Source organism: Cupressus sempervirens, chromosome 2, assembly GCF_028749045.1.
Source record: "Cupressus sempervirens isolate cs-2001-9-10 chromosome 2, ASM2874904v1, whole genome shotgun sequence".
NCBI lineage: Eukaryota > Viridiplantae > Streptophyta > Pinopsida > Cupressales > Cupressaceae > Cupressus > Cupressus sempervirens.
The window spans coordinates 145,378,248-145,399,043 of record NC_143119.1 but is presented as its reverse complement, the minus strand read 5'-3'; the positions used below and the strand labels follow the sequence as shown (position 1 = coordinate 145,399,043).

The 20,796-nt window shown below is 36.3% G+C and overlaps 1 protein-coding gene across 3 annotated transcripts; it reads right to left on the bottom strand.

Moving 5' to 3' along the window:
* Positions 1-627: 627 nt before the first annotated feature.
* Positions 628-19,438, bottom strand: LOC149571460 (putative histone chaperone ASF1A). 3 transcript variants are annotated; one of them, XM_089812973.1, is made up of 4 exons: positions 18,962-19,438; positions 18,312-18,429; positions 1,495-1,610; positions 628-1,353 (listed from the first exon to the last, which is right to left on the bottom strand). In XM_089812973.1, the coding sequence occupies exons 2-4, from the start codon at positions 18,424-18,426 to the stop codon at positions 985-987; spliced, it is 600 nt and encodes a 199-aa protein (XP_089669099.1). In that variant the 5' UTR covers positions 18,427-18,429; positions 18,962-19,438; the 3' UTR covers positions 628-984. The 3 variants fall into 3 exon arrangements, with proteins under 3 accessions (XP_089669099.1, XP_089669100.1, XP_089669101.1); XM_089812974.1 differs by lacking the exon at positions 18,962-19,438 and adding an exon at positions 18,655-18,672; XM_089812975.1 differs by lacking the exon at positions 18,312-18,429.
* Between the last annotated feature and the right edge of the window lie 1,358 nt (positions 19,439-20,796).

The following is a 20,796-nucleotide window of genomic DNA, read 5'->3' as shown; positions in this document are numbered from 1 at the left end:
TCATGCATGATTTCGCCACCAACTAGAAGAGCATATAGTTTTGCCATAATATGCTTTCGAATACCTTTACCCTAGATATAGCAGACTATTGTATTCCCCCATGATTCCTGGCAATTCCTTGAGGAATGAACATTGTGAAAACTAGATATAATGCCATTGTAAGAAGAATGAGTTTCACATAGAAACATATTGCCAAGATCTCAGTAGGGATTCCTACAACTATCATGTTGACTATCAAATCTACACAAGTATAGACACACAAATACCCAATCAGCAATCAAACTTGAGCAAGGATGTCCAGTTATAAAGATAAAAATATAATTAAATTATGCAGAATGTCAAACCAAAGCAGTATACTATAAGAAGCCATAGTCCATTGAGAAAAAATGCTCAAAGATATCTCAGCAAGGCTTTGGGATCCCAGATCTTCTGATATCCCTATTCAAGTTATTCAATTTTTAGATACACCCTTATGATCTACCATGAGATGCAATACATTGTATGACCCAATATATTTATGAACACATGAATTTACTTGTTACCTTGATTTGAAAATAAAATGCATAAGCATATTGACAATTACTCCAAGTTTTGAAAATGGCAAGTAATCAAAGGTGCTAAACTTGCTTCCCTTAACTTTCTCTTGTATATATTCAGTGGTAAATTCTTATTCAACCATTGCAAACCCTTTCCACAGGAATGTTTTGTTAGAAACAGACATGGTGGGTGAGAATCAAGGGTGGAAAGTTATTAGCATACAGCTCAAAAAGTCAGTTGCAAGTTCTGCAGTCATTTCACATATATCTGCAAGAATACTTCCTGAACTTTGATGTTGTATCCAGACATCTTAAGGCCGCGTACACAAAATTTTGAACTACAAAGCAGAAGATGGTTTGGAAGATTGGGCGTGAATGTGTATTACTTAAAGCATATCATCCCAAGTCTCACAAGTGATAACAAAAAGGTAATTTATATACAAATTTCTCAATATTCGCTTGGAAGCTCTGGTGGCACTTCCTCCATAGGATCAGTGGAAGGAAGACCCAGATCATCTGTTGGAAGACCAGGATCATCAGGTAGAAGACCAGGACCTTCAGAAGATTCAGTTACTACAGGATGAAAAATGATTGGGAACTTTGTAACCCTAGGCTTGTCAGCCAAGATATTCCTTTGCACCCTATCAATTAGAATTCTTGGTGGAGGCTCCTCTCGCAACTGCTCATCATCATAATCATTGTTGACATAGTATCCAACCCTTAAGAATTCTTGGCCCATGTATGAACAAGTGAGCAGCAAAACTGTCACACCAATGAGGTCTTCATCCCTAATTTTTGATGGATCTGGCGGATCTGCCTGCTTGGAAATAATAAAATAAATTATCTTGTTTTTGAGTCTTCATTCAAAGGGAGGGGGAAGAGCACTAACAAACAACAGAAATTAAGTGCCAAAAGGTGCATTGATTGTAATTCTAAAATTAAAAAAGTAAAGGCTTACCTGGAAGACAAAGCGATAATTGCCAACTTTAACGGGCCCAACAAGTACACTCTCCAACATCTGGTCATAAGATTCATCTTCTGCTGATCCGACATATGTCAACTTCCATTCCAAATCTGCAGGCACAACAAAAGAATACATTAAATAAATTGTAACAAAAAATTCAAAATAATAGGTCAATGATATGCTTGTGCCATGTGTAAAACAATCATCAAAAAATAAGATATCAAGGTGAAACCCATATTTGCTCTTCATAATGAATAGTATTTATCTTATCCGATAGCCATGCATATATATTTAATATTTACAAGTCATATCCTGTCAAGTTAAAGAACTTAAGAGACTGTTTAAAAAGATAGCTAAGAGCACAGTTTTCTTGAAATTTATATAATGTTGACAATAAATACCCAACTTCACTACTCTTGTAACCCTGAGATTTTTTCATGCCAAAATGTGCACTCATCAAACAAGATTCAGACTTAACACAAATAACATAGCAAAACAATAACAGGACATAAAAATTGCTTTATTCTACATTTTGCCTATGCTCTGAAAGTTAAGGTCATTTGCCACCTTGTTCTAAGTAATTGTGTGCTTGCAACCCCACACCAAGTCGCGATGGTTCTAGTTCGTGTTCGGAGACAAGCGTGTTCAAGCACCAAAGCAGTGTTGCACTCAAATGTCAGGTTGGTGGTCATCTTTTTCCTTACAATTTTTGGTCATCTGCTTCCTTGTTTTTGCTCTTTCTTTTCGTTGTCGGGGCCAAACCCTTATTTTTGTGTCCATAATGTTTGTGGGTTTGCCTGTTTGGTTTTTCATCTTCACTTGGTTGTTGTTCGTCTTGTCTAGGTGGAGCTTTTTGGACTCCACCCTCGTCATGCAAAGCAAATAAGGGTTATCTGGTGCAATGCCTCCATATTCTAAAGAGTATGTCATCGTTGTGACTGAACTTTGTGGTACGGGCGACATTTCATAGGAGGGAGCATTTGTTTGTGTTGCTGGTTTTTTTATTGTTTTGTTGGGTGTTGTGAGTTCATCCCTTTATTTCTCTAGGTGTTGGCCTTGCCGGAAGGGTTGGCTCACACCCTAGTTGTCAAAAATGTCTTGAGTTTTCCCGAGCACTCACTAGCATTAGTTTTGCTCCTTGGTTTTGCATGGGGTAGGATCCCACAGGTCGAATCTACCTTCTCAGCTTGGCCAAGAGGTTGTAGACATGCTTTCATGGGTGCCTTGGGGTCAAATTGTGGGATAAGTCATCGTCATTCAATTTCTATGTATGATCTCAACTCTAACTAGGTGTTGATGGCTTCTTAGTGCTGCATCAACAACGCTTCCATGTCTTTGGTGGTTGTAGGAGGTGGTTTTCTACCTCTGGCCACTTGCAAAGTGCCACCAAGCCTCTAGTTGGGCTCTCTACGTCACTCATAACAGATATGCTCATATTTTGAATTTAAATGACTATCACATCAAGTACATAGCATTGATGAATCCCATGTGCCACATGAGTTAATATTGAATATTGGTCTTGTCAATGACATTAGGACAACTCAGTGTTATAATCCACATCGCCAAAACAAAGGATAAAGAACAGTTGTCCAATGGTTCTAATTCAACCGGGTCCCAAGGCCCTCTAAGGATAGAGAATCCAGTTGCAACCACGAGATGAGGAACATCCAAAAAAGTCAACGCAGGAAGGCAGTCAGTTTACAAGCAGAGGGGTGATCAAGAATTTGGAACATCCTGTAAGAGAGACCGAAAATTTTACCATTCGACCCTAGGAAGGTTTCCTCTTCCACGTTCTATGCCTCTCACATAGTGTTGTGGACTAGAGCGCTTGAGAAACTACGTTCCAAGCAAGATTTTCTACATTAAGGAATCTTCTTAGCTTGATCGAATATCTACTCAAAGGGAGATTAGAATTGCCTCCAAAATTACCTCAAAGTAAGCACATCAAACATGGGATTCCCCCTTCCCATGCCCTAAATCAGGCAGGTCTGCATTCCCCAGTGGTTAGCATCCAAGACTCTAGATCAGGAATCGAATTTGTTAATCCACTTGGTTTCTTATGGTAGGAACTGTCAAACTTGCTAAACGATACACATGGGCAGCAAATGATATCCAAAAAACCTCTTTACTCCAGCACATTCCCATCGTGCCCGTAACGCATTTAAGATTGTTAGAGGGATGGAATGTTTTCATCATCTAGTTGGCATCCCAAGGAGCCCATAATTGACCTCTTTACACCAGCACATTCCCATCGTTCCCGTAATGCATTTAAGATTGTTAGAGGGATGGAATGTTTTCATCATCTAGTTGGCATCCCAAGGAGCCCACTGATTGATTATGACAGAGGAAGCGTGTGAAGATTGTCCTTGGGATCGCATTTCTCTCAAAAGTTCCTCTCTTTCTATGTCTATCTCTCTCCCTTTCACCGGTTGCAAATAATTGTATTACATTCTGCAAGCGCTCCTACGTGTGAATAAATTGTAAATATCTGTAATTAAGGTGGTATGTGGGTAGATTAGGATTAGGGTTGTCCATGCTCTGTAATGTGTTTGAATGAATGAAAGTTACATCGTCTTCCAGAGATATTCTTGTTTCACCCAATGATTGCAGGTCTTTTAAGTTGTGTTTTGAGTAGAGGAATCTTGGAGTGCTTGCTCTGGAATTCATTTACCTTCGAAAGCATTGAGATCTTTTCTGCTTTGTTATTGTTATTTTCCTTGGCTTGGATAAAATTGAATGACTTTGTTTCCTTTGGTACCAGTTTCATTTCTAGCACTTATTAGTTATTTGCATGAGGTTGATTGATTGAACACATGTTACATAATCGTACCATCTAGGCATGTATTTTTGATAATAATGATAACAGAGGTAGACTATAGGTAGATTAAATCTCTAAACCCTTTAGGCTATTTGCTTTCTTGTTATTTGCTTTTTGTTCCTTTGGTTCCCGTTGGGATATTCACCTTACTATGTTCAAAAACCCAACACTTAGCCAAGCACAAATGGAAGAGTAATCGACAAACCGCCTTATTATAAATCAGTCACCTTCTCATTCAACTTTGCCTATCCTTGCACGACTATGACCTTGTTTAAAGGACTCCGGAGTCGGAAGTTCTCCTTCCCCACTCTTCCAAGAAATATTGGCCAAACATCCAATGTCCAGTGACGATTGTTACTCTGTTGGTAGGACATGAAAAAAAGTCCCATCAGCAAATGGTTGTCAAATTTAACATAAAATGGTAAATGTTAACATCAACACACTCACACCATCCCACTCCACCCTTTCTACCATTGTAGAATGCCTCTCAAAATTAATTGGGTGTTTACCTCCAAATCAAATCAACGTTGTAGATGCTAAGTATATGAATAATCTTCTCACAAGGAGTATTTTGATTTAGTGGACTACCAAATAGGCCAAAACCCCAAAGATCCAAAAAAAAAGTAGTAAAAGTACAAATCCATTTTCCAAGTTCTAGCCAAGAGGCTTCCCTAGCGAGGAATCTAGAAAATGTAATCAAATTGAATCCTATATTAAAGAAATCACTATGTTCTACACTTACAGCTATGGGCACTTCCAGGTATCAAAGATCAAAATATTTGTGCATGCATTATAGGAAACAAGGATCATCACAGATGATAAGATCATTACACCACACCAAAAGTCTTGGCTTGAAAGTAAGATATCTCCTATCCAAAAGTAGGATGTATACTTACCTTTGTTGTATAAATTATTGGGAAATTAAACAAATTACAATTAAAAATGAATGATAAGGGGGAGGAATGGAGGAGCTTTGCAAGTTGGGTGCATTGACATCATCCATCCTGTCAATGCCTTGTACCCTTCCTGCAAGTTGCTTCGATGGAGAGCCCCCATACTCTCAACCCATGAAGAGTTTGTGGTGTCTTTAGTTCGTTGTTTTGTGTGGATGGTTTGAGATGTTATGTTCTTTTTTCCTCATTTTGCCATCATTTTTCTATGTGCCCTTGTTTTTTGGTTGTTATCATTTTCTGGTGCCCTCGTTGTTATTGTGAAGTCCGACTTCGATCGGCCTCCCGCCCTCGCATGTGTGTGCCTTTATTCTTCTCTGTTTGCTTGCTTTCTTTTGTGTGATCGATCTCTGCCTCGGATTTGGTTGGTTATGGCCATTGATGGATGTAATGATGAAGGGATAAGTCAAAGGAAAGAGTTATTGAAAGGAATGGGAGTCAGAGTTTTAATAACAATATGGCTCCTAAACCTTCATACAGTGTCGTTGTAGAGAATACAATGCAATATTGCCTGAGTTTGTGGTTTTTAATAGAACATTTCTCTAGAGAAAGCTAGAGGGGGGAAGAGACAGAACTAGTGCTGATGAAGATAGACAAAATGGAGACGACTCCAAAAGTGGAAGAGAAGATGAGGGGATCGAGGGGGCAAGATCCCATTGCCTGTTGTGGAAACCCTTAGTCTTGATCTGAATGATGACATGGTAAACATGGTAAAAGCTATTAAACTTGAGCAAGAAAGATTTAAAAATGTTATCATTTTTCTTTGTTTGCATGGACACGAAGTTTCTTCCTGCTAGAAAATTCTTGGACAACTGGTTCAACAATGTTTGGGGTAAACAGCTAGAAATTTTGGTTAGTTTTAGTAGAACAATTCAAAAGGGAATGGTTGTTATTTTTTTAAAGAATCATGCTATGCAAGAGAAGGTACTAAATAAAGGGTTGTCGAATGTTGGTCAAACTCTGTTTAGGGCTTTCCCATGGTCTTCCAAAAACAAACCTGAACATGTGCATTGTTCTTCGGTCCCCTTTTGGGTGCAAATTCAGGATGTGCAACTAGAACTGTTGTCTTTTTTACCTGAATGGTAAAAACACTTAGGGTTGGTTTTACAAGTAGAAGATTCTAGAAATACTTTGCCACATCCCAATGCTCGTGCTCTCATTTCTCTTAACCCTAATATTGCTTTTCTAAATGAGGTTTTGGTCAAAATTGAAGAGGATAACTTTTGTTGGAAGATTTTCAAGTTGGGTTATGTTGGTGCTTGTTTCCACTGTAAATTAAATGGCCATAATCGTAGGGATTGCCTATTGCTTAAAAATATCCAAAAAAACCTTTGATTCCTTGACCACTAATCAACCCTCAGCCCCTAACAAAGTGGATGCTTTGAATAAGAATACTGATAACAATAAGGACTATTCTATGAATCACGTTGATAGTTCTAACAATGTGGATATCGTGAGGGATGATCGTGAGAAAAAATTGTCACTTTAACAAATCATTTATATGAGGATGATTATGTTGTTTTGCATGTCACTCACCAAGAAAAGAGTATTCATAACCCTTCTGACTCTCAACCACAATATATCCATGTGAACAGAGAAAAGGTTAATGAGGATAATGCCTTAAAATTGAAGGCACAACAGTTAGCCCTAAAAAAAATTAATGCCAAAATGGACTTGGGCCCGAAGCAGCAACCTTTGAGCTCTAGTGTTTGCCCTGGTTCTCTGCCTATCCACAATTAGGAAACAACTTCGACCATTGTTTCTTCAGGGAAGGATTCAAAGAAGTTAACAAAAAAAAGAAAGAAAGACATATGAAAGAACTGCCAGTGGAGAAAACTGTGAGAGAAATGCCAAGATTCAAAACAGTGAAATGCCAGAATTTTTTAATAGATTGTGTAATAGTGCTCATCCTTCTAAAAACTAATTACGAATTGTCACATTCACAATTGGAATATTAGGGGTCTTGGAATGCCTGATAGGAAATACATGGTGAGAAATTGGTGTAATAAACTGCATGATAAACACATTGTTTGTGTACAAGAGATTAAAGTGTCTGGCTATCATGCCTTCAACTCTCTCAAATTTATATGGGACAAGGCTAAATGTGTCTATCTGGGGCATGTAAGTGGTAAAGGGGGTGTGACTCTTTTGATAGGACCAAGCTGGATTGACACTAGGGTTTCATATGATACCTCCCCTTGCCAGAGAGCAATTTGGGCCACTTTCAAAGATAAGAACAATTCATTCAGTATTTGTAACATCTATGCTTTGAATGATTATAGAGAAAGAGCAGCAATGTGGGATTGGTTGGCTGAGAACCTACCTGATAGTAATTGGATTTTTATAGGAGACTTTAATATGATTGAAGATGGCCTTAATAAAATGGGTGGTTTGAGACATGAGTGGAAAGGCAATGAAATGCATTTCTTGTCCAAGTTTAGAAGAAGATTCAAACTTAAAGGCACCTTGGAAAAATGCAAAAGTGAGCTGGAAAGAATCTGGTTTACATGGTGTAACAATCAAGCTAACAGAAAAAAGATCTATTGTAGATTAGATAGAAACTACCTTAACCCTACTCTATTTGATTGAAGCAGCAGCCCGGGAAATCTCCTATTGGGTCTTCCCAGCCAGTATGTCAGATCATTCTCCCATCTCGGTCTGCATTCAGTTTAAGGGGTAAGATATTCTTATACCTAGCTCTAGAGCGAATTCCTTTAAACTTAACACGTCTTTGTTACAAGATGAAGATAATATCAATGCTATTAAAATGGCCTCTGTTCTCACTAGATTTTGTAACAGTAATACCTCTGCTAGGTATAAGTGAGATATAATAGGAGATTCCTGGAGAAAGATCTTTCAGATTGTCGGGATTAAAGAGGCCAAGGATAGAAGGTTTAAAGGGAATGTTTATCAAAAGTGATTTAATGAATTGAAGGAAGACTGCAAGATAATGGAAATGATGTGGATCTGGAAAATGAGTTGGTCATCACTAAGATGCAACTAAGAAACATTCAAAACTATAAGATTCAAGCTCAGTAAATCAGAGCTAAGGCCAGCTGACTTAAAGATGGATTCAAATATTTCTTTAATTTTATCAGAGCCAAACATTCTAGGGAATACATTGAGAATATTCAAACTGTGAAAGACTATACTAATGTCAACAACGAAATTATTGGTACTTTTCTGCAGTACTATAAGGAGTTGTTTACATCAGAGGTTGATCAGGAGAGTAATGAAGCCCTTAAAAAGTGTCTTAATCTCATTCCTCTTAAAGTTTCCGAAAGGCAGGCCAGTGCTCTTTGCCAAAGAATAGATATCCAAGAGATTGAAGATACTATTAGTTCCCTAGCTAATGGAAATCTCCCGGCTTTGATGGTCTACTTGCGGAATTCTACAAGAAGAACAAAGAGTGGATTTCAGAAGAGCTTCTACAGATTCATGATGAGGCCTTTGAGGTTGGGACTCTTGGAGAAAATATTAATAAGGGGGTCATCAAACTGTTGCCAAAAGGTGGAGATAAGTCTCAAGTCAAAAACTGGAGGCCAATCACCTTATTGAATGTCTTACAAAATTATTGCTAAAATGCTGGCAAGAAGAATTGCTAACATGCTTGACAGTATTATCTCAGTTACCCAAACTGGCTTTATCAAAGGGACATACATTCTAGAGAACCTGATCACAAGCTGGGAGGCCATGAAATAGGCCAAAGATAGTGGACTAAATGCCGGTATGCTTATACTTGACTTTGAAAAGGTTTATGATAAGATTGAGTGGCAGTTTGTAATTGGAGTTTTACAGGCTATAGGATTTCCTCCTTTCTTCTAAAAATGGGCAAATATTCTCTTTGAGGATGCTTCTACTGTTATAGAGATCAACGGTGAACTCTCGGAAATCTCTTTGGGCAGATCCATTAGACAAGGATGCCTCATCTTGCCCCTTCCCTATTTGTTTTGGCAGCAGATACCCTGTTCTATGCGCTTAAAGCTAAGGAGTAGGGCCCTCCTCTTAAGGGCACTGAATTGCCTAATAAGGAAGAGTTGATTTTAGAGCAATTTCCAGATGACACATCATTATTTATTGATCTTTCTGAGATCAATTTTGGCAATATGGTTTGCAGATTACTATTTTTTTGTGAAGCTTCAGGAGCCAAGATTTCCCAGATGAAATCCTCTATCCTTGGCTGGGATGAAAACCCTCCTATTGGGTTCTGAGTAAAAAGTGGCAATGAGTAGGACCCAATAAGAGTGTAAGGTATCTTAGCATTCCTTTCTTTGTGGATCCTTCTTTAAAAGATATGTGTTACTGGGTTCATAAAAAGATTGAGAACAAACATGTCAAATGGAAAACTTGTTTGCTCTCCTTGGCTAGGAAAACATAGACTGTCGAAAAGGTGCTTTCCTGTAATGCAGTTTATTATGCATCAACTTGGATGTTTGCTAACTATCAGTACAGTAAACTTCAAAAAATCCTCAGGGAGTCCTTATTGTTGGATGGTACTGGGAACAAGAAAAAACAGTGTCAAACGAGAATGGTGGTGTCATCCAAAGGATCTTGGTGGCCTTGGCATGAGAGACCTCAGAAAAAAAGGCCTTGCCCTTGCTTCTAAATGGATTAATAGAACCCTTAATGGAGATCAACCTTGGAAGGTTCTGATCAGAAATAACATGGCTAGAGCAAAAATTGAAAAGGGCAAACAGTGGGGTAAGGTCCCTATGATTGATATTGTTTTGGGGAACTTTGATGTCAAGGCTGCAGGGTCCATTGTGTTTCAGTCATTATGGAAGGCATGGAGTCAGGTTAGACAGTTACTTGGCCCAAGGGATACAGCAGGCAAGAACCCATATTATGCAGTTGTGGACATATCCATTTGGTGGGGGATTTACCATAATAACAAACCTTTGGCTCTTACTCAATGTTGCTCAGCCAAGGCTTGAAATAAAAAAGGCATATCTCTGATTCAGATATTGTGGTTGAGAATCGAGTTTATTATTGGGAAGAGTTAAAGTGCAAGTATAATCTCCCTCAGTCTCAGAAAAAAGACTTACACTTTCATATCTAAAGCCATTGGCATTTGTTTTCCAGGGAAGTTTATTAATTCTAGCCAGTTCCTTGTGCAGGTGAAATGGACTGATGGTAAATTGTTGAAGGAGAGTTCTTGCAAGCATATTTACAAAATGTTAGATTGTGAGTTGGATATTATACATAGAATCAACCAAATCTGGGGATTTGACTGGTCACGTTCTAGATGGCAGTTTATCTTTGATTTATTTTAGCACTCACATGTTGAACCCAAAAAACTTTGTTTTAGATGGTTGATGTTGCTTAAGAAATTTCTTGTTGGCTCTTTCCTTTCTCCTTTGCTCTCACAAATACATTTGACTTAAGAAGAGAACTTAGGGTTCAAGCAGCTTATACTGAGAAAAAGAAGTTAATATAAAGAATTTCAAGATTCCAATAGGAGTTTTATCCCTAACAAGGTATACTAAGTAATTAGGGTCCCCAACAACATTGTTTACTTATGTCTTCCATTCATCTTGACCAAGTCATGCAATGGCAACCCAAGGCAGACATAATAAGTCATTAAGTCTACCAAAGATAAGTGTCCGTAAGCTAATTCTCTTGCTTTTTGGAGGTTTATTCATAGTACAAATGTATGTTCATCTAGTCCACCAATCATCACCTATAAAGTGGATTTGCTTTTAGGGTTTAGACATTTTTATAATAAAAAAAACGTCTGCCAACAAAAGCAAACAAACAAATTATTCACTCTGCTCTCCCAAATACATTCAAGCTTGAAAAGAGGAGGATTTAAGGTTTGAGGGCCTTACACCATGGAAATCAAGTCAATGTGATCTTGAAGATTTCATTAATACAAGTTATGTCACCAACAAGGTATTTAATGAGTCCTGAGCCCCCAGTTACAGTCTACTTGAGCCTTCCATCCATCTTGACTTCTATTAGAACCATCTCTCACTAAGAGTTGCAACTCAAGGGGGTGACTAATGAATTGATAGTGCATCTTTGTTGTTACATTTATAATGCAAAAGGATTCCGTCTTCACATATTAGATGGCATAGAAATTCTCATTAGTTTAATTCTATCTTTTACGTTTTTGTTACTAATAGGCTATAGCCATTGCTTATCACCTAATGGTATTTTTGCAACACTCCTCTTACAAACAACCCTCAACCGCTTTGTGGACCAACACTCTTGAATGTTTCAGATCTAGATTAGTTTTCTTCAGTTTTTGTATTAAGAGGATTGTCATGTTATAGAGACCTTAAAGAATAAGATTACAAACATTTACTGACGTGGTATTCGATAGGTAACTCTGAAAAATTGTTCTTATCTTTAGATATTGATCTTCAATGAATCACTTGCAACAAATTTAGAGAACCTAAGCACTGATACTTTTATTTAGGTATACCTAGGTTGTAAGTTAGGGAATACAACTATAAAATTGACAAACGTCAATAGACTATCTCCACCACATCATTTAATAGAGATGTTCCTGCAAATCCCAAATAGATCAAACTAATACACGAAAACTTCAAGAATAAGATACTTCAAAGCAAAGAAGCAGATACTTCAAAAATATCCATATACCTTATATATCAAAAAATATCAATCTCAAACAGCAGACCAAAATTTTCACAGGAAAACTGCAATGTAAATTAGATGTGAGCAGACTGTTCTTGCTTCAACATCAGGGATAATTTTGTATTCATTAATGAGATATCTATTAGAGCATTGTAATACGTAGATTATAATGCTCATTAAGTCATTAGAGATGTTCAGATAGTTTAGTTAGCAACTTTCTATTTGTTTGTCAGTTACTTTAGTAGCTTTCTATTAAGTATTTAATTCCTGATCATTTCCATTATAAAAAAATCTGGTAATCACTTCTATAAAGAATATCCCTCTCCTTCATTCTACATAACAACAAGCCATTATGATTTCATGGTACCAGAGCCAAAGGCTAGTGCTTGGCAAACTTTTAAACTGTGAGTCATCCTAGAAGATTCATCAAAGAATTTTTCTTTAACAATTTTTAATAAATCAAAGCTTTTTTATCATTAAATTCAGATCAGATGTTTTCAGAGTTCAGTTTTCTCAGATCGAAGGTTTCTGAAGGAGTTTTTTCAATTTTACTGAAAAATCAAGGTTTCTTTAAAGAGTTCTAGAGATTTTTTTAAAATAGTGTGATTCTTTCTATTTGAGGGCATGGCAAGTCCACATAATTATTATATTATATTATATTTATAATAATAATACATTATATATATACATATACAAAAAAGTGGTGTCCCTTGGAAATGGGGCACCACCCATATACATTAAAGAAGAATAAGTCTTCCTCCAAGAATAAGATAGAAATACACTTACTCTGAGAATTAACATGGTATCAGAGCGGATGACAATCCCAGAAGAATTATTAACAGAGTCAATTTGGATATTAGTCTTGTTTGAATTATCAGTTGACACTTACGCATCAGGATAATTACTCGAAACTTCATAATATTTTGAACAGAGTATGCAAAGCCATGTAAGGGAAGCACATAAGCACGATGCACATTTTAGTCACCACCCATGCTATGAAGTCAATGAACTCATAATGGTCATCTGTGCAAAGACAGATATTATAAACCACAGCTATGTGTAACCAGTCCACAAAGACAAACACAACACATTCATCACAAGTGCACAGAATATACAGTGAGGAGGGCTAGAAAAGGGGAGATATGTCAGAGTCTGAAGAATTTATGTGAGCGACGACCTTGCTACATCATATTGATTAAGAAAATTGCTAGAAGGCTAAATTTTAACCAATGTAGATATCTCTGAATGTGATAACATGAAGATAATTTCAAATGATGGATAAAGAAAGATTGCAGTAAATAAGGAATGAACTATACACAAAAAGGTCATCAAAAATTAGTTAATAAGGTGATAGAGATAATAAGAATGATAAAAAATAACCTTAATAAAGATTTAGAAAACACCAGGTGCTGCCAAGACACATAGCATATAAGACGAACCTTCTAGCAAGGGATTGTTAATAAGCATTTTGAGATAAGTATTTTTGGTTATTATCTCTTGAAAAATACTTTTAATTTTCCGTTGTAGTCAGTCTCTTAACTATATCCCTAAAAGTACTACATGAGTTATTTTCTTTCTTATGCTCTTGTTCTTTTCTTTTATTCCGAGGGATGTTTTTTGGCAAAGAAAAGAAGAATGATGCTTTAGGAATGCCATGGAGGCATTTATGCAGATCATGGAGCATCCATTATTATCGAGAAAAGGAGCGATCTTACAGTGAGAGGGAGCAGACAACAAGGGGATTTTTAATCTAAACTTAGGATGGTCATATTCTGTCTAGTCTGTAACTCAATTTTATGACAGTAGGTCCAAGGTGGTCTTGGATCTATCATTTTTAGTTGTATAGAGATTGGAATCTGAAATCCACTAAAGGCAACCTTGGACGAGGAGATCAAGAGGCTGATGCAAGAACTTGAGCTTCAGAGGGAGCAACAAGATTGTTTGCTTCAGTTGACATCCAAGGATCTTGTTCATATTGATTCAGAGGGAGTAAACCATGTGAAGATGGCTTCTCCAATGATCAGTCAGAGACCTAGAACTTGTGAGATAGATTCCATGGCTAGAAGACCTTTATGTGAACACCTAGTTCACAATATTCTTAGATGGATACTTGTTTACATTGGTATTCACCAAGAGTGATGCAGAGTCCAACCCTGTGTTCATGACAAAACAAAGCACATATCATTCTAATAGAGATATGGTGCAAGAGTGATGTTTGTAAATTTTTTAGAGAAACTTGATATTGCAAAGAATGCACGCCTAGTTGAGAGTAAGTCTCAGTATAAATGATTCCTTGAGATGTACTATAACAATTTCTTCTCCATGAGGGAGAATTTCGAGGTGCAATTCCTTGTTAATACATTTCTCTTTGAGAAAGAATTGAGGTATCAACACCCATTCCACCCTTTGATATGATTTGTGGTGGGTATCATGTGTGTAACACCATGATAACACTACATGAGAATACGTGGTGATTTACCCTATAACCGTGATATGATTATCCTTGTGAGGTCACAATCTCACAATGATAAGACACTTGTTTATTGTTACCTTCATTGTAAGTTGACAATCTCACAATGATTGTTGAGAAATCCATTACGATGGGTAGCACTCGTAGTTGTACCCAAGGACATGCTAAATCCATTATGGAGGATAGCATGTATGGTTGTATCCAATGACATAATGGTAGATTCTTAAAACCCTTTAAGGTGGATAGTGCATGCAGCAATATCCAAGTTGTGCCCTAGAGGTAAATATGTTAAATCCTTCCAGGTGAATAGCACATATGGCAATATCCAAGTTGTGCCCTAAAGGTAAACATGTTAAATCCTTTAAGGTGGATAGCGCATGTGATGATATCCAAGTAGTTCCCTAAAGGTAAATATATTAAATCCTTTAAGGTGGATAATGTATACAACAATATCCAAGTTGTGCCCTAAAGGTACATATGCTAAGTCATTTAAAGTGGATAGAGCATACAGCAATATCCAAGTTGTGCTCTAAAGGTAAATATTTCAAGTCCATTATGGAAGTTAGCGCGTACAATGGTATCCAAGGACATAATGGAAGGTATCTTAAAACTCTTTATGGTGAATACCACATATGGTGGTGTTGCCCTAAAGGTAAACTTTCTAAATCAACAATTGATATTACATGAGAAAAGGCCTAAGGACATGTCATGTGGAAAATACATCCAAAATGATTATATCACATGAGATGATATCCAAAGATATGTCATATGGAAATATCTAAAACTCATTGTGACATTTATGCTAAACTTTAATATAATTTAACCTAATATGGAAGCCTCTTCCGCTAAGATGGAATGTTGAAGTTAGCTTTAGGAGGCTTACATATCTAATTTACAATGGTGTCGCAAATAATACTTTATTTGAGACATTAGTAAGTTAATTAATTAATTAATCAATTATTATTATTGTTTTATGACTTACCAAATATCACTCCATTATTAGAGAGTCTGTTTAATCTACCTAATCAAGGATAGTCATTGTGACACAACCCAAATGGATTCCTCCCTAGCTAAGAGGGAGTGTTTATGCTACTGTAGCTAAGGTCGAATTCCTAAAGGACAACATAGAAGTTGTGAAAATAAAATTGATAATGTAATTATTGTCAATAGAATAATTATACTATATATTGTTTTAATTGAAAATATTATTATATCAATAATAATTCTATTATATTAATCATTGATAATATAATACAGTAATTATTATATTATATAATTATATAATTATAATAATATAAATATAAGAAAAAGTGGTGTCCCTTGGTGATGGGCCACCACTCAGATATATTAAGGAAGAATAAGTGTTCCTCCAAAGGCGAATAAGATAGAAATACATTTGCTCTCTAAATCAACAGTTTTGAGCATTTTCTGCGATAATATTTTTTGTTGTTAGCAGTATTGTATGATGGCTGAGCAAGGGCATGAGTTCTTTGTTGCTTTTGTGTCAGCATAGAGGGCTTTCTCACAGTTTTTTCTTTCCCAGAAAATAATGTGGCAGGGTTTACACGATTTTTTCCCTAAAGTGTTTTTTTCATGGTCTCCCAAAATCTTGATTTAAATTTATTTTTTTTTGCAAAACCATGGGTTTCAGAGATTTTGTCCACAAACATTGATATTTTTGAGAAGCTGATCTCGGCCTTTGGATAATGGGAGCGATGGCTCGGCAACCCAACATCAAAATTTGGAAGGCACTCAATTTGTTCTTGGTCATGTACAGAAGTTCTAGAGAAAATGGTTGGCTGATCAAAAATCTAACCAAGGAAGGTCTTAGCAGCAGGCTCATGTCCCAAAGCACTCTGAAGATGAGTTAGCTTTCTTTGCATTAGGTAAAGTCTTTTCTAGGGTAGTTAGTAGAAAGGGTATTAAAATATTGTAATATTTAGTTTACAATGTATTTAGAAATTAGTTAGCAACTTTCTGATTTTGGGTGTCAATTAGTTAGTTTATTAGCTTTCAATTTTGTCTTTAGCTCTAGATCGTTTCTATTATTGAAAGATCTTGTAATCACTTATATAAAGAGTATCCCTCTCCTTCATTTTATATAACAATGATCAATTATCATTTCAATTACTTCATTCATCTTGTAATCTTTGCACCTTCTTTATGATGATAATAAGGGCAACTCTGTTTATTCATTACATTAGTAGAATTCATGATTGAAGGTGGGAAGATATCTCTCTTTGAAGGAGGACATATTGTTCCTTCGATTCCCTTAAAGCTTTTCAATGCAGATTCTGATGTACTCAGTGGGGTAAGAATGTGTGAGCTATAACAGCACCATTACACATCTCTTGAAAAAGTTGTAGGGATGGTGGTAATATGGAAATGTTGCAAGCGCTTTAGAAATGAGATCATTACTGTTGACAGTGGTTTATGATATGGAGATGGTGGTGCATTTGGTCTTCTTGAGAAACATGGTGGGTTGCTATTTCTCCTATCTATTGATTTACAATCATACCTATGTACCCCGAGGACATGCTCCCTACGTTTTCAGACCCCATCCCTGATGCAAACATTTCAGAGACATGGTGTCAGGTTGGAAACATCCTCCAGCCATCCTTGATCCACCGAAAATTTTGCAAAGGTCCTTGGGTTGTCCCAAAAAAAACCTCAAATGTCAGGGAATGGCTACACAACTCCCAACCATCCAAGGGATGACTAGCTTTCCCCTATGAGACAAAAAATGTGAGTCTAGTTGCTGGGCTATTCAGCTGTTGAAATAGAAGAGACTGGATGCATGACATGTGACATAGAGTGACTACTTTTATTTTTTAGATTAGATGATCAGGATTATTCGTGCTATGCATGTTGAACACACAAGTATACTAAGGGGAGAGTGGGAGGGGTGAATCAGTGTAATATTATTTCTTAGTTCCTTTTAACCCACACCTTTCATGACAAACAAAAAGAGTTGATGATAAAAACCAGAACAAAACATTCCACTCAAATGCGCAAGAGAACACCAATTTACATGGAAAACTAGGCTGAAAAAGATGCTTGAAGCTACTATCCAACTCCAACCTCACAAATTAAACAGTGTTACAATTCATAGCTTCAGCACTGCATCCATGGCTGTAACATTGGTCTTGCTTGCCATTCCAATTTGATTGGTAGGTCAACTAGATGGTGCCACATATTTGTCCACAACTAATTGTCATATTACAAATTCATGGAGCTATCAAATAAGCGTGCATTCTTACACTACAAAGTGCACAATTGTTCCCACTGAATAAAGAGCTCAATTTGAAAAGAATCCTTCTTGTTTCCCTATGTGTACTCATTGGGAAACAAAGAAGCAATTGAGAAATATGGTTAGAATTACCAATCAAGAGGAAGAATATGTCAATTAAAATGCAACATGGGTATATTATGATCCTAATATACTGTATTTATAAGTGGAAGAATCTGCCAAATAAAGAAGAAACACAAGAAAATGAGCACTCGTAACTAAACTCCAAAATCACTGACACTTTGAATATTATGCTGCTAATATCATATATTTCTAGACAACCATCATCTCAATTTATATATGTATGTGCAATCGATAACATGTATATTTTGCTTAAGGTAACTGTACAAAGTGTACATATTCAATTACATAAACAGGAGGAAAAAAAAAAAGTGGAAACCCTAATGTAATCTTTTCAAACATTTTTCTGAATTTGCAAAAAATCAACAACTAGAAAATCACAAGTATTTAAGTAGTCAACCATGGGAACACATCATCAAATGAGATGAGCCTAATTGGTATATCATCATCAAATGAGATGAGCTTAATTGGTATATCTGTGAGCTCTCATAGTGGAGCAAACGGACTGAAGTTTCGAAAAGTATGTTAAGAGCTAGAAATAAGTAATGTACCACAACAAAAGAGAACGAATGTTAGTACTAGGTGACTGAGTTGAACGAGTACCAAAATCTGTGCTCTCAGGCAGTGTCATGTGGGACCGAGTTAAAAGAGCATGAGATTCTATTCTATCAGACAGCGTTCGCTTTGGCCTGCACTGGTGAATCAAGAACTCTGCCATATACTGTTCAATATATACAACAAAATAATTACCAAAAATGGGCAAAAGATGTATTGGCAATATTCCCCGAACAATTGAGACTAAACTACATTTTCCATAAAGCTATAAAATAGTTCTAGTCTTTGAAACATGTAGGTTTCATACAAGACAAAAAGGCAAACAGACTACATTTGTCGCATTGACTTTAAAACATGTTAGCCTCCGGTATGTTAAGGATCGCATACCCACCTGATTCAATCCTCAGGTTTTAGATCATTTGTTGCGAAGGCCAATCAAACCCAATTCCAAGACAATCGCTATGACATATAATTAGAAGGAAACATCTGGTTTAAAGTGCAGTTATGCGAACTAGATTCTCAAGGCATATATAAACAAGCGCGCGCCAATTTTAACGCAAGAAACAAATTCAACACCCGACCTACTAACTCAAAGCCCTACAGATAAACAACAAAAGCAGCCGAATAATGGTTTTAAGATGTAGTAGGCGTGAATACAGAGATGACGGAATTCATTTAAAAAGACGTATCATACATACCTTCCTTTAGAGGAACCAGGCATTCATAAGATATCTCAAATTGAAATGGGTTGAGAAAAGCAGCGGGATTGTCCAGCACTGTCACGTTAGTTATGCTCACCGCACTCATTTTCAATTATTTTTAACACCCAAAAATTTCAAATCCAACAATCTGAATACCTAAAAAGGTAACACGGACGAAAAACCTCCCCTGCTGATTCCCAACTGATGTAACTCTCCCTCGCAAACTACAGTACTCAAACTACAGTACTCAGAGGAGGAATATATATAGAATACTGTTTTTTTCGTAGAGAAGAGATCAAAAGTTTTGAAATCTTTACGCTTGACAGCCCTCCTTTGCGGTCTGATTACCCAGGCGCTTAGGCTTCCACATGTAGAATTTATTTTGATTATTTCCCTTCATAAATTCCACGGTAAACGGGATTGAAAATAGGAAGCCAGTCGCGTAGCATTTGGAGGGAGAAATTTTTATTTTTATTTTTTTGGCCTGAAATGAAATGAAGCGGCTTTATAGCATTACGACCAAATTTGGTTTATGGGACCCAACACAAAGTGCCACAAGAATTTTAAGATAATAAATGTAATTTGTCCTTGTTTATTTACTGTATTATTTAATGTTCTTTTTATTGCTAGTTGCAATCAATATTGTTAGTTCGTGGAGGACTTCTTATGCATTCATTACATGCTAAAAGTACATTAATTTGAGTAATTAAATAAAAGTATTTTTTCACTTCCAATTTCTATTGAAAAGTGAGCTTTTAAGAACATATTTTAACTATAAATAAAATGCTATTTATTTCACATTTCAATGGTTGTGACTAATTTAGGCAAGAGGAAAAATATATTTTGAAAGAGAAATTGGGTTGAAATTAAAAGATGTAATTGTTTGACATAAATTTGTTTTGCATACATATATTGAATGGAAAGGCGATGGCATCTCCGTGCAATTAAATGTTCTTTAATACTCATCTTTATTTGGAGCACTTTTACCCAAAAATGTGTGCATTTGTAATCGACCAATGACCAAGTGGTATGACCATTTCACTGTGCGCAAAAGCCTTGTACAACACTGTTGCCAAAGTTGAAAGAAGAGAAGCGCTGAAAAACCAAAAAGACAAGTAGTGAAGCAAATTTCATTCTTTTGTTGAAACACCTCACATTGATTTTTCTGGGTTTCACTAAAAATGACTATGTGAAATAGATTTTATTCTTTGCCTGAGATACCTCACTTTCATTTTTCTAGGTTTTACTAAAAATAATTGTGTGAACCAGATTACATTCTTTTGTTGAAACACCTCATTATGATTTTCCTAGGTTTTACTAAAAATGCTTGTGAATGTTGCTATTTGCAAGCTTCTATTAGGTTTGGAGTTTGGGTATTTTCCACTATTCAGAGACTTTGGATTTTGGGTATTGCCTTCTCTATTTATCAAGATTCTTTGTAATCCTTTCTCTACTCGTCTATTTGTTTGCACAAATTTGGGGTTTTGGAAACCCTCCATTCTACCTTTTATTCAATTTTCGGGGCCATGTACGCAAGTGTTCCCACCATGAACTTGGGCTTTGCTTTTGTGTTTTGCTTTTCATGATACTTGTATCTCTAATATACCATTTTCATAAAAAGAATAAGGAAAAAATTAAATAGGTTCATGGAATTTTAGATAGGTGCCCATGATTTTTTAGCATTGTATTTATCATTGTATGATACAAACTACAATGTACTAATTTTGACGTTGACTAGAGCTTGCCCTCTCTTTCCTCAGAATGTGTGTATTGTGTATATAAGGCTCACAAAATTGCACTATTTGGTATATGAACACGTCTTCTATTATAAT

Bases quoted from the DNA above. Each gene is read 5' to 3' on its own strand.
- LOC149571460 (XM_089812973.1), bottom strand. From the start codon at position 18,426: ATGGCAGAGTTCTTGATTCACCAGTGCAGGCCAAAGCGAACGCTGTCT. The intron at 1,611-18,311 runs GTACTCGTTCAA...TTGTGCCTGCAG, and splicing joins GCCTGAGAGCACAGATTTTG to ATTTGGAATGGAAGTTGACA. The intron at 1,354-1,494 runs GTAAGCCTTTAC...ATTTCCAAGCAG, and splicing joins ATTATCGCTTTGTCTTCCAG to GCAGATCCGCCAGATCCATC.